The sequence below is a fragment of the Desmodus rotundus genome, chromosome 4 (genome assembly GCF_022682495.2).
Source record: "Desmodus rotundus isolate HL8 chromosome 4, HLdesRot8A.1, whole genome shotgun sequence".
Lineage (NCBI taxonomy): Eukaryota > Metazoa > Chordata > Mammalia > Chiroptera > Phyllostomidae > Desmodus > Desmodus rotundus.
This window is the reverse complement of record NC_071390.1, coordinates 6,045,311-6,057,615: the sequence shown is the minus strand read 5'-3', so window position 1 is coordinate 6,057,615 and position 12,305 is coordinate 6,045,311. Positions and strand designations below refer to the sequence as shown.

Below are 12,305 nucleotides of genomic sequence, written 5' to 3'. Positions count from 1 at the left end.
GACCAGGCAGATTCAACCATGGGGCACACGGCACTGACCCCACGGCCTCTCCTGGCTTTGGGTAGGACAGGTTATCTAAGAAGGGGGTATGGATGAAGAAGACATATATGAATTATCTATTGCCATGTAAAACCACTCCAAAACACAGTGGCTTAGAACCACCACCATTTGTAATTGCTCATCAGTCTGTGGGTCAGCTGGGCAGTCCTGCAGAGCTGGGGTAGGCTTGGCTGGCCTTGGCTGACCTCAGCAGGCTCTCTCATGCATTTGTGGTTAGCTGGAAGGTCAGTTGGCCTCAGATGCTGGCCTAGGATGGCCTCCCTCACATGTCCTACGCTTCCATAGCTGTTATCTGAGATGACAGAGGTGACAAGGTCGGGTGTCTTTTATCACTTAGTCCAGTACCTCAAGCTTATTCACATGATTGTTTCCATGGAGACCTCCTGAGACCTCTTGGGCTCTGCGTGGGTGCACCATTATTATTGCTATATTTTATTGGTCAAAACAAGTCACAGGCCAGAAACAAGGGGTAGGCAAATAAGCCTGACCTTTTGAGAGGGGGTGCTATAATGTCACATTGTGAAGAGCCAGGCTGTAAGGATGAGAACAACAGGGGCCATTTGTGTTAACAGTTGGCCACAGTCAAGCAGTCTTCAGACAGGGTGTGGATGAGTAGGACGTTACAGGCTTCCTACCTGGGGGGTGGCAGGGGATCTCTCAAGGCAGCGGGAAGGGTGTGAGTAGCAAAGTCATGGGACACAAGGAGAGCTGGGTTGGGGAGAAGGTCGTCCAGCCACCAATGAGCAGAGGGCACTTTTCTCACCCTGTGACCCTCTCTCCCCCCACTCTCCCCAGGAGGCTGGGCTTCAGTGAGGCTGGTTGGCAGCCCTGGGAGCTGTGCAGGCCGAGTGGAACTTTTCTACCAGGGTGACTGGGGGACCGTGTGCGATGACCTCTGGGACCTGCTGGAAGCGAACGTTGTCTGCAGGCAGCTGGGGTGCGGCTGGGCTGTGGCAGCCCCTGTTGAGGCTTACTTCGGGGAAGGTTCTGGAAAGATCCTGCTGGACAACGTGCACTGCAGGGGAGATGAGCAGCACCTGGAAGAGTGCACCCACATTGGCTGGCTCTCCCACAACTGTGGGCACGGGGAGGATGCCGGCGTGGTCTGTTCAGGTGAAACCCCGTTCCCCTCCCAGGCAGCACCCAGCTTTGGCTCTTCCAAGACAGCACTCATAGCAGGTGGTTTCATCTCTCATACTTACAGATGCTGAACACTGGGCCAACATGCCACCAGGTAGGGAAGGTGACATCTCCAGGTGCGGCTTATCAAAACCTTGGGGAGGAGCCTCTTCTGAAAATGAGATGTTTCTTACCCTCCAGCTGGTGGAGTGACTGAGATGTGGAAGCCCCTAACTGCCCAATGGAGAGATGGAGAGAACCTTAGAAAGCTTCTAGTGCTGGCCCACTACCCGCCCCTCCTTCTACTCCACATAGGAAGCAGATTCAAAACTTCTCAGACTTCTGCGTAGCATTTTCTGTTCATCAGTTCAGAAGGCTGCATGGGGATGGCAGTGAGACATGGGTGGGGGGTGGGTAAGATAGAGAGGCAGTTAAGGACCCTTCCTGCCCAGGGGCAGATGGCTGGTGGGCCAGACCTGGCCAAAGTCAAGGTGACCCAATTCTGTCCCCACCCTCTCCTTGCTTCTGCCTTGTTCCTGGTGCAGCCCTGGCCCCACAGGGCTACCCTTACTGCTGGTTTCCCACATGCTCTCAACACCAACACCCAGAGCTTTTCATGCCAAGCACCGTCTCTCCTTCCTTAACCCCCAGGCCCCTGATGCCCCACCTTTAGCTCTCTGTCTGAGTGAGTCACGAATGAAGCGGAGTGGACAAGGTCTAGTAAAGCTTCAGTCACATCCCCTCCTGGGGACCAGGAGGTGGGAATGGATTGGTCCTGGGAGAGAATCTCCAATGGGAGGTTCTGGGCCAAGTGTCACTGGTTGGACAGATGTTGGGGACATGGAGGAGGATTCTTAGCATCCTTAGGCCCTGACTCACTGTCTCTGAGCAGCAGATCAAAGGGATCATGAATCAGTACCTCTTGCTATTCTTACATTGAAGCCTTGTAACTCCAGGCTCTTGGGTCACTGGAATTGGCTACAGGAGCCAGAATTTTGCATCTTTCATTTTCTTAACCACCCTCCCAATTTAATATCTTATTTGTGTATCTGACAAGAGACTAAGGCACCAACATCTGGGATGACCCTAGATCAGTGCTTCTCCCCCACACATTAACCCCTCTCCATGCTCTGGCCTCTCCCCCAGAGACTGACTCTGTAGTTCTCGGAGGGGCCCACGCAGTGTGTCTGTTACAAGCCCCCTACCCCTTCCCCTGGGTCTCATGTGCAGACGAGGGTGGGGACCTCAGTGCCCGCTGACAATTTGTATGTCCTCTGTGTGTTTGACAGGCCAGCCACTGACTGTCAAGGAAGGGACTAGCACTGCAGGTGAGACCTTGGTCACAAAAGTGTCTGAATTTTGAAAAAAAAAAGTGTGTGAATTGCAAAATTAGTGAACTGATTCATGAAAAAATGGAAATTCTAAACCATCTTTCTGCCTGTAGGAAAATCCCAGTGTGGCAAGGTTATTACCAAGTCATCTGGAGCCATTAGGAATCCCCCACAGAACAAAATGCACGACAACATAACCTGTGTCTGGGAGATCAGGGCAAACCTGTCCGATCACATACTGCTGGCGTTCCCGTACCTCAAGTGAGTCCCAAGTCCGTGACTTCAGCCCATGGTGTACTTTGAAATTCCAAGCACTGATTTCCTCAGTTGGTTCTCACAACTAAAAGAGTCCTTCCTGCCTTTAAGTTTTGTTTTGAAATAATTATAAACATATAAGAAGTTTCCCAAAAAATGAGTTCTGTGTACCTACCCTTCACCCAGTTTCCCCCATTGGTGGTACCTTAATATAACTGTAGAACAATATCAAAAGCACAAACTTGACATTAGTGCAATACTGTTAACTTGACTATAGACTTCTTATTCAGTTTTCACCATTTTTACGTGGATGTGTGTGACAGACCCTAGGACTGAGATTAAGACACAGTGTGTATGTGTGTGTGTGTGTGTGTATTTCAGCCTGCTGGTTAAAGATGCAGATTCCAGGGACCCACAGGCCCAATAAATCAGAAAATTTCAGATTTTAATGTCGTAGTCAAGGTTGACGTCCTTCATAGGTGAATGTCTTATGGAACACCCCCCAGGAACAACTTGAATTATATATTACTCTTGAATTTTGCTTAATGGAATGATGACTTGGAGTGGAGGGCTCATGAGCTGAGCCGTGGAAATGGGTTTCTGATGATAGCACTAGCAGCCTGTAGACAAAACTTCACCACACACCACAGAAGACAACAGCTGCTGAAATCAGGCGGCTTCCACGAAGCCAGCCGGCAGATTAGTATCCAACTTCCCTCTAGACAGGTCGGCTGTCAAAAGCTGACACATGGCTTGTTCAGAACCTGGAGCCACATCCACTAGTGGCAGATGGAGCAGCCTCTGCCCCCCTCTTCCCAGAAGATCGATTAGCTTGGTTTGCCTGGCCCTGCCCTTGGCCCTAGGCTTTGAGGTGCCCTGCCACCTTGGCCTCAGCAGGGGTGCACCTAGAACTTCAGCCTCCTCTTTCCTGTTCCGGGGAAAATCCTGTTCCTTCTTGGAGAGAAAAAGTGAAAGGAAAGGAATCCACCCTTCCTTTTACTAACTGACAAGCTTTTAATCTATTCCCAGCCTCTTTATAGTAACCACCTGGAGGGTGGCCTCACAGCATACCTTTCAGGTCTGCTGTGGAGGAGACTGGGAGACACCCACCCCTCACCCCCCATCTCTGTGTCCTTCCCCAGCCTGGACTGCACCAACGAATATTTTGAAATCCTGGATGGTCCTCCACCCTCAGCAAAGTCCCTGGGGAAGACCTGCTCTGGCTTCTACCTCACCTACTCGTCCTCCTCCAGCTCAATGACCCTCAAGTACTTCCGAAGCTTCAACAACATAGGAAAAAACTTCATTGCTTATTATTATTCCACAACCAAAGGTAAGAATGGTGGGTGAGAGCAAGCACCTGGAGCTGGACTGTGTGCCTGGGAACAATTATAGTCCCATCACTACTCTGGGACCTTGAGACTTACCTCCCTATGCCTCAGTCCCTTCCCTGTGGAATGGGAACAGTAGGGCAGCCTTACTGCTAGGTTTGTTGTGTGGCTACCTGAAATGACGCAAGTAAAGCACTTATTGTGGGACAGCAGAAATGCTCAGTGATTGGCAGCTGCACCATGAACTATGTGGTTTTACATAAGCATCTTGTTAAGGTCAACTCAGTAGGAAGCCGTGTCTGCAGTTACTCCAGATCCCAGGTGGGTGTGTTAGCTCCTACACAAGAAGGTGTGGTGTCAGCCTTGGAGAGGCTCATGCACAACGCAGAGTGAGTTCCAGACAAACTTGGGTGACACAATTAGAAGACAAAAAGAATATAGTAGATTAAGGCAAACAAACGGAATATACTAAATTAATGTGTGCATGCCTCTCAGCTAAAGACATTAGGAAAGAGAAACCGATTTATGGTACAAAAAAGTGTTAAAGAAAATACAGGAAACAACCTCAGATTTGTTTCAGATTGTGTCTAAATCCAGCAAGGCTGTGAATAGAGCAACAGGACGTAGGCAAGGCAGGTGAGAGAGCCATGTGAGCGCACAGATGAGAGGGATAAGGTATGTGACGAGAAGGCAGACAGGAGCTAAGTCAAGGGTTCTGCTGAAACGCAGGGTACTCAAGGTCAGGTCATGACCACAGCGGTGATCAAAATAACAGCTGGCACTTACTGAAAGCCTATTTAGTGCCAGACAGCATTTTAAGCACTCCTCATGTGTTACCTTCTTTAATCCCCACGCAAACCCATGGTTCTTCCCCTTTTACAGATGAGGGTTCTGAGGCTTGAGAGAGTCATTAATTGTCCCAAGGTCACCCAATGATGGGTCCCACACTATTTACCACTGAGAGAAGACACTGAGCTTGTGGATGGTTCTTGTAGCATCTGCCTTGGCCTGTTCAAATGGTCTCCTTTTAGCAAGCACCAGGGTGACTCACTGAGAAAGTGTGGGAAACACGCTATGGACACAGCAGGATGTTCTATGTCACAAAGCAGATCGGGGAAACTCACCGTCATTGACATTAATCAGTTACTGATGATGGTTTCCTCGTATTTGCAGAGCCAGTTCCACAGACCCCGCACCTGATCGGTGAGTCGAGTTTACCACTGCTACATGATCTTCACCCCTGGTTCATGTTTCTTCCTCTGTCCCACTCCTGGTGCTTTTACTGTCACAGATTGATCTCTTTCACACATGTCTCTAATTGCCTGCACAAATCTACCCGAGCTGAGGGATTCTGTCCACACACTTTTGCACAAGTGTAATGCTCATTCACAGGGGAACAAAGTCACATATCATCTGGGTCACTGATCATTGTTGATTTGATTCCCTATCAAAACAATGAAACATACCTAATCAGACAACTCCACATTTCGGGAAAGTCGACAACAATAAAATGAAGCTGAAGCATGCTGAGAAACGGCTCTGTTCCCCAGAAGAACCTGATGGTGAGTGCATTTTAGCACAGAAGGGCACAAATTGTAGTATTTCCAGTGACTGGGCAGAAAAGGAGAATATTGTTTCCATTAGATCCCACATACCTGAAAAACATCAAGACCTGCACGTAAAGAAGGTCTGATTTCAGAGGTTACCTCTTATAAAGATGATAGGGAAAAGGGATCTGCCAGAATCTTCGAGTTGAGCGGAGAATTATCTCAGAATGCTGCCATCTTGTCTTGTCCAAGTTCTCCCTTTTTGTTTAAGAATATTTTCTTGTATCCACAGCAATCCCAACAGCAACACCCAAGATGGTAACAGCGAGACCAGGTAAGCCCTGGAGTGCATCCTTATTCTTTACCAGGTGTCCTTTCCTCTTGGCACCTGCATTCGTATCTACTTCAGAGGCAGAAACTGGACCAACTGCAAGTGGTTTGTCTATTTGCAAATGGACCAGTTGACTGTAGCCAAACTTTTTAGGGCCATTCAAAACTATTAGGAACTTTTGTCTCTAGCATCCCAGGGTGAACACAAAGTTCATTTTCTCAGAGCCTTTCAATGCTATGAAACTGAGCAGGTTACAACGCCTTCTAGTACGATTTGATCTTTTCTTTACGTGGCTAGTCGCAATCATAGTTAACCTCATATCCACGTCACTCATAGATTTTTTTTAAAGGAAATGGAGTGTCAGAGCCATTCCAGAGGCAGTGAGATAGAATAATGGAGAAGAAAAGAAAAATGGTGAACTTTGGAACTAAGAGACCTGCAACTCACATGTGAGATGTGGGGTAACTCACTTTGCCTCTCTATCAGTTTCTTCAGAGATAAACTCGGCATGCCTATCCTCCCACGAAGCACCTCACAAAGCCACACGCCACTGTGCACATTATTTATAATGCTCTTCTGCATTTACCTGAAACAGATTGTTACATCTCTTTGACCCCATAGCTGCTCAGTTCGTGACCGTTTTAGGTTAAATGGTATTTTGACCATCCTGATGATCTATCAGACCTCCAACCAGGAGGTTGACCACTTGACTGACCTTTACCAAGTTCTCCAACCCTAATAGGAATGTAGGGGCGGGAAGCTCAGCCAGCTCACGGGAAGTGTATGCTGTCTCCAGAGGACAGTGGTCACCGGGTCTCTGCCTGCAGGGAACTGGCCAGAGCTTCGGCTGGTGGGCGGCTCAGGTCGGTGCTCAGGACGTGTAGAGGTCCTCTACCAGGGAGCCTGGGGCACCGTGTGTGACGACCTATGGGACCTGAATGAAGCCGAGGTTGTGTGCCGGCAGCTGGGCTGTGGTCGGGCTGTGTCTGCCCTTGGGCAGGCCCACTTTGGTCCGGGATCTGGAGACATCCTCCTGGACAACCTCCAGTGCGCTGGAGTGGAGCGCTACCTGGGCCAGTGTGCCCACTCAGGCTGGGCGGAGCACAACTGCGGCCACCACGAGGATGCTGGTGTCACCTGCTCAGGTATCCTCTCCTCTTTCACAAAATCACTGCCAGTTTCAAAGAATTTCAAGACCTCACTGCTGGAATTCAGAGTCATCCAGGGAGAAGACAGGATGTTCAAACACATATTCGATTTCACTTTAGTTCTTCTGACTTGGTTAAATAGATAAGATTTTAAGTGTTAGCCTTTCAGAATAACACCTCCTCATTTTCTGATTTGGTAGTAAGAATTACCAAAGGTGTGTATTCTTGACTGGATACAGACACGTGAAAAGCAGCTGTTTAATTATGGGAATTGTTTATATATTTTTTAAGATTTTACTTATTTATTTTTTTAGAGAGGGGAAGGGAGGGAGAAAGAGAGGGAGAGAAACATCAGTGTGTGGTTGCCTCTTGTGTGCCTCCAACTGGGGACCTGGCCTGCAACCCAGGCATGTGCCCTGACTGGGAATCAAACCAGTGACCCTTTGGTTTGCAGGCCAGTGCTCAACCCACTGAACCACACCACCCAGAGCTAGTTATGGCAATTTTTAAGGAACCTATCAGCAGACTTTCCCTTCAAAGGGCAGCTGGTGTCCTCCCGTTAGGGAAGACTTCACAGCTGGAAAGAACTGAGTCTGGACCTGAGAGCCGTTGCCAACACTCCACTGCACCGGCAACAAGGGGCTCCCAGTCTCATCATCTGTAAAGTGGGGAGACTAATGGCGTTTTTGCAGAATTCCTGAAGGTTTCACCCTGTCTTCTGTAAAGCCCTGTCGCAGCACCGGGCCAGGGGCTGCATATTTGGCAATTTTCACTACCATTCTCCTCACTCCGTCATGCTACCAAGGAAATCAGTTATCGAAAATGGATCTATAACTCAATATTTTAATTGCCTGTGACAATTTTAAAAAATATTGTGGACTTATGTGCAAACAATTAGTTAGGAATAATTGAGTCCCCTCTGGAATGTCTATTAATACTGCTCTCTGATAATGGGATGCTTTTCATAAACTAGCAGCCGTAATGCCTAATTCGACTAGATAAATCAGTAGCCAAAACTCAAAGTGGCCCTTGTCACAGAGTTGCCCGTGTGAGGAGCAGCTCAGTCATATGTCAGTACCTGCTACCTGTGACTTCTGACTGGGGGCACATACTTATAACTATTGCCTTGTTTGCTGTGCATTCATTTGTCCATCTTTTTGCTTTGTGGCATCTTGCCATGTATGGCCTGACAGCCTCGTGGGGGTGGGGCACATGTCATTCCCAAGTTTTAATCATCTGGAGGGTGACTGTCTAAATCTGAGGTGCCCCCAAAGACTTCCTGAAGTGAAGCTCATCTGCCACAGAGTCGGCCCTTTAAGCCGTGTCATCACAAGCATGCCCGTTACGTCTGGCCACCTTCTCCAAACGCCAGAGCAGACCAGCCACCAGACCAAGCTTCCTGCCAGGCCTGCGGGGAAACCCACTTCTCCCCAGATAATGTCAGTTAAAGGCACTAACAGTCCCTGTGTCCGATCAATACACTCTTATAATGATGTAATGAAAACCTTCATCTTTGGTTATGAAAAAGCAAGATTTCTAAAAAATACTGACCTAATGATTCTCTGTGTGAACAGATGCAGAGGAATCACTTATTAACAATCCAGGTAGGTCACACTTTTAAAAAAATTTTTGATGGGACTAAGATGCAGCAGTCTTGATTAGTCCTTGGCCTGTTTCTTCTTCTAGCTCAAAGTTCATCCTCTCTCTAGAGTGCAGAGATTTTCTCACCTTTGAGAAGTCATTCAAAAGTCTCATTTGGATTTATCACTTCTGATTTTTTTACATGTGCTGGTGCCCGAATGTGTGAGAGCCACAGATACATGCAGGAATGAAATGGCGTTTCAGGGTTTTTTGCGTGCGCTTTTCCCTCTGGCTCAAAGGCTTTTCCCAACTCCCTCCCTGACCAGCTCCTTCTCCCTGTTTTTCCATCCAAGTACTAACCAGGCCCTACCCTGCTTAGCTTCCGAGGTCGGACAAGATCCGGAGCACTCAGGGTGGTGGCCGTAGACTACTTCTCCCTGTTTTAAGAGGGTCTTCCCAGCCCAGACTGCCTCCCCACATTAGTCTCTTCCCTTAGGGAGTCTGTTCTTTCTCTTCACTGCATCGATCACAGTGTGGAACAGTTAGTGCGTTGGACTCGTGTCCGTATAGGACTAATATGTAGGCTTTAGGATCCCCAGGGTGGGAACCATTGCTCTGTGGTTTAAGCAGCATCATCAGTGCCTGACAGGAAAGAACCTCTCAGAACCATTGAAATAAAATTAAACCGGCTAAAGATACCTGCAACTCAGAAGCACAGGAGCAACATGGGGGACAGGACCCAAAGCTGAAGATCAGGCCATGTTCTTCCCCGACCCTATAGCTTTTCGGCCTTAGAGGCCTGGTGCTGGTGGACACCAGGTGGGTCTTTTGGGGACTCACACCCCATCTTTGCCTGCAGGGGACTGGCCAGAGCTTCGGCTGGTGGGCGGCTCAGGTCGGTGCTCAGGACGTGTAGAGGTCCTCTACCAGGGGGCCTGGGGCACCGTGTGCGACGACCTGTGGGACCTGAATGAAGCCGAGGTCGTGTGCCGGCAGCTGGGCTGCGGTCAGGCCGTGTCTGCCCTCGGGCAGGCCCACTTTGGCCTGGGATCTGGAGACATCCTCCTGGACAACCTCCAGTGCGCTGGGGCAGAGCGCTACCTGGGCCAGTGTGCCCACTCGGGCTGGGCGGAGCACAACTGCGGCCACCACGAGGATGCTGGTGTCACCTGCTCAGGTAGCCTCCCCAACTCAGGCAATAATTCCCATGCGGTAGATGAAGGCACTTTGAAACCATGCATCCCAGATGAAATTTTCATCCGCCCATGCATCAATTCTTTCACCAAACAATCCTTAGCTTCTATCCTGGCCCTGGGCTCAGACCCGGGTCCTGCCATGGGCAGCTCCAGGTTGCCCAGCACCACCCAGGGCATCACAATGCAGAATCCATGGCCCGACCCCAGAGGTGATGACTAACTCAGTTTGAAAAGGGCTATGGAATCTGCATTTTAACAAGTACTCCGGTGATTCAGCACTGGAGGGACCACAGGCAAGCCAACCCTGACTCCCGAGAAGCAGTCCCCCCAGCTGCTGTGCCCCGCCCCCTGAGACCAAGCACCCTGCCAGAGGAGGGCCGGAATTGCCCAGGGGGAAGTTCTGGTGCTCTGTTTTCATGCCCAGAAAGACCATGGTCCTTTCCCTTCATCCCCCACACATGCCTCTCTTACCCCACATCCTCTCTGCTTTGAATTCACTAAAGCGAGTGACCTGTTGCCTTTCTTCATGCACCCAGATGCAGAAGACCTGCCTCCTCCCACACCTCCAGGTATGTCCATATTTTTCTAGTCTAAGCAACTTAATAATAATGATACTAATGGTGTCAGATACATGTAAATGTTGAGAACCAGATGCTGTTCTGAGTTTTTGCATTAATAATTCATTTAATCCCCACAATAACTCTTGAGACAAACACTTTGACTTTTCCCATTTTCCAGATGGGTAATTGAGACAAGAAAGTTAGCAGTGTATCTAGGACTAGCCAGTGGACTTGCATTCAAGCTGTGGGTGCCCTTGGGCACCAGTCTCATTTACTACACTTGTCCCTCGGTCCTGCTACACAAACACCAGGCAAAACTAGAGCAGAAACGGGGAGACATTTGGCTTGGATCATCGGTGATCCCCAGGCCAATACTGCAAGAAGGGCATTTGTTATTATATTTGACAGAAGAGAAATGTGAGATGCAGGAAGTTTAAGTAGCTTTCCTAAGCTCGCTCGGCAGGCTGATCAACCTGACCCCTAAGAACATGCTCTTGGGGATTTTATGACCTTCATCTGTTTTCAAAGCTCTTATAACTTAATGGCCAAATGATATTCATCTGTAATAAAAAGCAAAGATTAGAAAAAGCAGACCAACACCTGTGGTGTAAATTCTGAAATGATGCTGGGGGTGAGTGAAAAGGCATCTCCTTGTACAGCAACAGACACTTCTGAGCTTCCGTGCGGCAGCAGGCATCCTGCCAGGGGTTTCTGCACAAGTTGTTTATCTAATCTTCGCTGCTGAGGGCTAACTAAATGGAGAATCCTACCGAAGATAACTCAATTACACAGTTCAGAACTGGCATTGTCAAGCCCTGTCTCTTGCTCTTCGAATGCAAAGAGCTGTCCCCACAGAGCCTCAGAGAACACATACAGGTCACAGGTCATTGGCAGAGACATCTCTCTTGGGCACTTGTCTGGAGAGAACCTTGATGTGTTCTTGGCATTCCTGGGGATGGCCAGCTTTATGTGTTGTGGTCATGAGAGGGAGGGGGAGGGCTGCCTAAAGTCAAAGGGCCATGGTTAGGGTCAAGGGCAATGGATATTCAAATGAACATTCATCTGTAGTTCTCTTATTTCATGTAACTCAGCTAAACTTAAAATTCCGTGGAAGACAGGGAAATGAAGAAGGCCACATTGAGAGAAATGAGCCACCTGGCTATCATTGTTATCTCCCCCCCATGCCCGTTTTTTCCCTTCTAGGTCTCTCTACAGCTTCTCAAGATCATATAACAGGTAATCACTTGTTTTACATTGAAATGGTAACTCCATGCTAAAAGAACCCTCGAACTAGATGCTGGGCAGTGTGCCCAGGCCATGGCACAAGGAGACTGGCATGGTGAAAGCCAGGGCAGCCAGGGCCTCAGCTGGAGGAGCCCCTCCATCCTCACCACAGCCTTGCTGAGGGACGTGGCATCAGGACATCTGATGCCTGTTAATATTGACTTTTTTAACCAAAGGAGTAGGCTGGGAAGGGGACATGTGGATCTGCCCAGGTCCAGAGCAGGCAGGAGGGTGACCAGAGACTTGAAAAGCATGTGGCTCAGTCCATCTGGCCACACTCAGCCTGCCTTCCCTGGGTGCAGCCCTGAAGTGGCACCCTGACGGGCGCCAGTCCATCGTCCCCTGCTGTGCGTAGAGGTTTTGGGAGGTCCGAGTCCCAGTGTGAGTCTGACCTGACCCTGGTTATTGGAACCTACAGACGCAGTCAACACTAGAACTATCGGATGACTGGGTGCCTCCCCACGTCCCACGTCCATCGCAGAAAAGACCAGGAATCTGTGGGATTCTGGGACAATTACAAGATGGCCAGGGTGGGGGGACAGAAAGAATATAATTAAGTAAC

The 12,305-nt window shown here is 49.1% G+C and overlaps 1 protein-coding gene across 1 annotated transcript in view; it reads left to right on the top strand.

Annotated features, from left to right (window-relative positions):
- Positions 1 to 18: 18 nt before the first annotated feature.
- The window catches only part of LOC112300433 (scavenger receptor cysteine-rich domain-containing protein DMBT1), a 50,501-nt gene continuing 38,214 nt past the window's right edge, over positions 19 to 12,305 (top strand). The window contains exons 1-10 of the mRNA XM_053922665.1: positions 19 to 61; positions 856 to 1,173; positions 2,469 to 2,507; positions 2,624 to 2,771; positions 3,908 to 4,098; positions 5,270 to 5,299; positions 5,936 to 5,977; positions 9,563 to 9,880; positions 10,436 to 10,468; positions 11,663 to 11,695. Coding sequence (XP_053778640.1) covers positions 19 to 61; positions 856 to 1,173; positions 2,469 to 2,507; positions 2,624 to 2,771; positions 3,908 to 4,098; positions 5,270 to 5,299; positions 5,936 to 5,977; positions 9,563 to 9,880; positions 10,436 to 10,468; positions 11,663 to 11,695 — 1,195 coding nt within the window. The remainder of the gene's footprint in view (positions 62 to 855; positions 1,174 to 2,468; positions 2,508 to 2,623; positions 2,772 to 3,907; positions 4,099 to 5,269; positions 5,300 to 5,935; positions 5,978 to 9,562; positions 9,881 to 10,435; positions 10,469 to 11,662; positions 11,696 to 12,305) is intronic.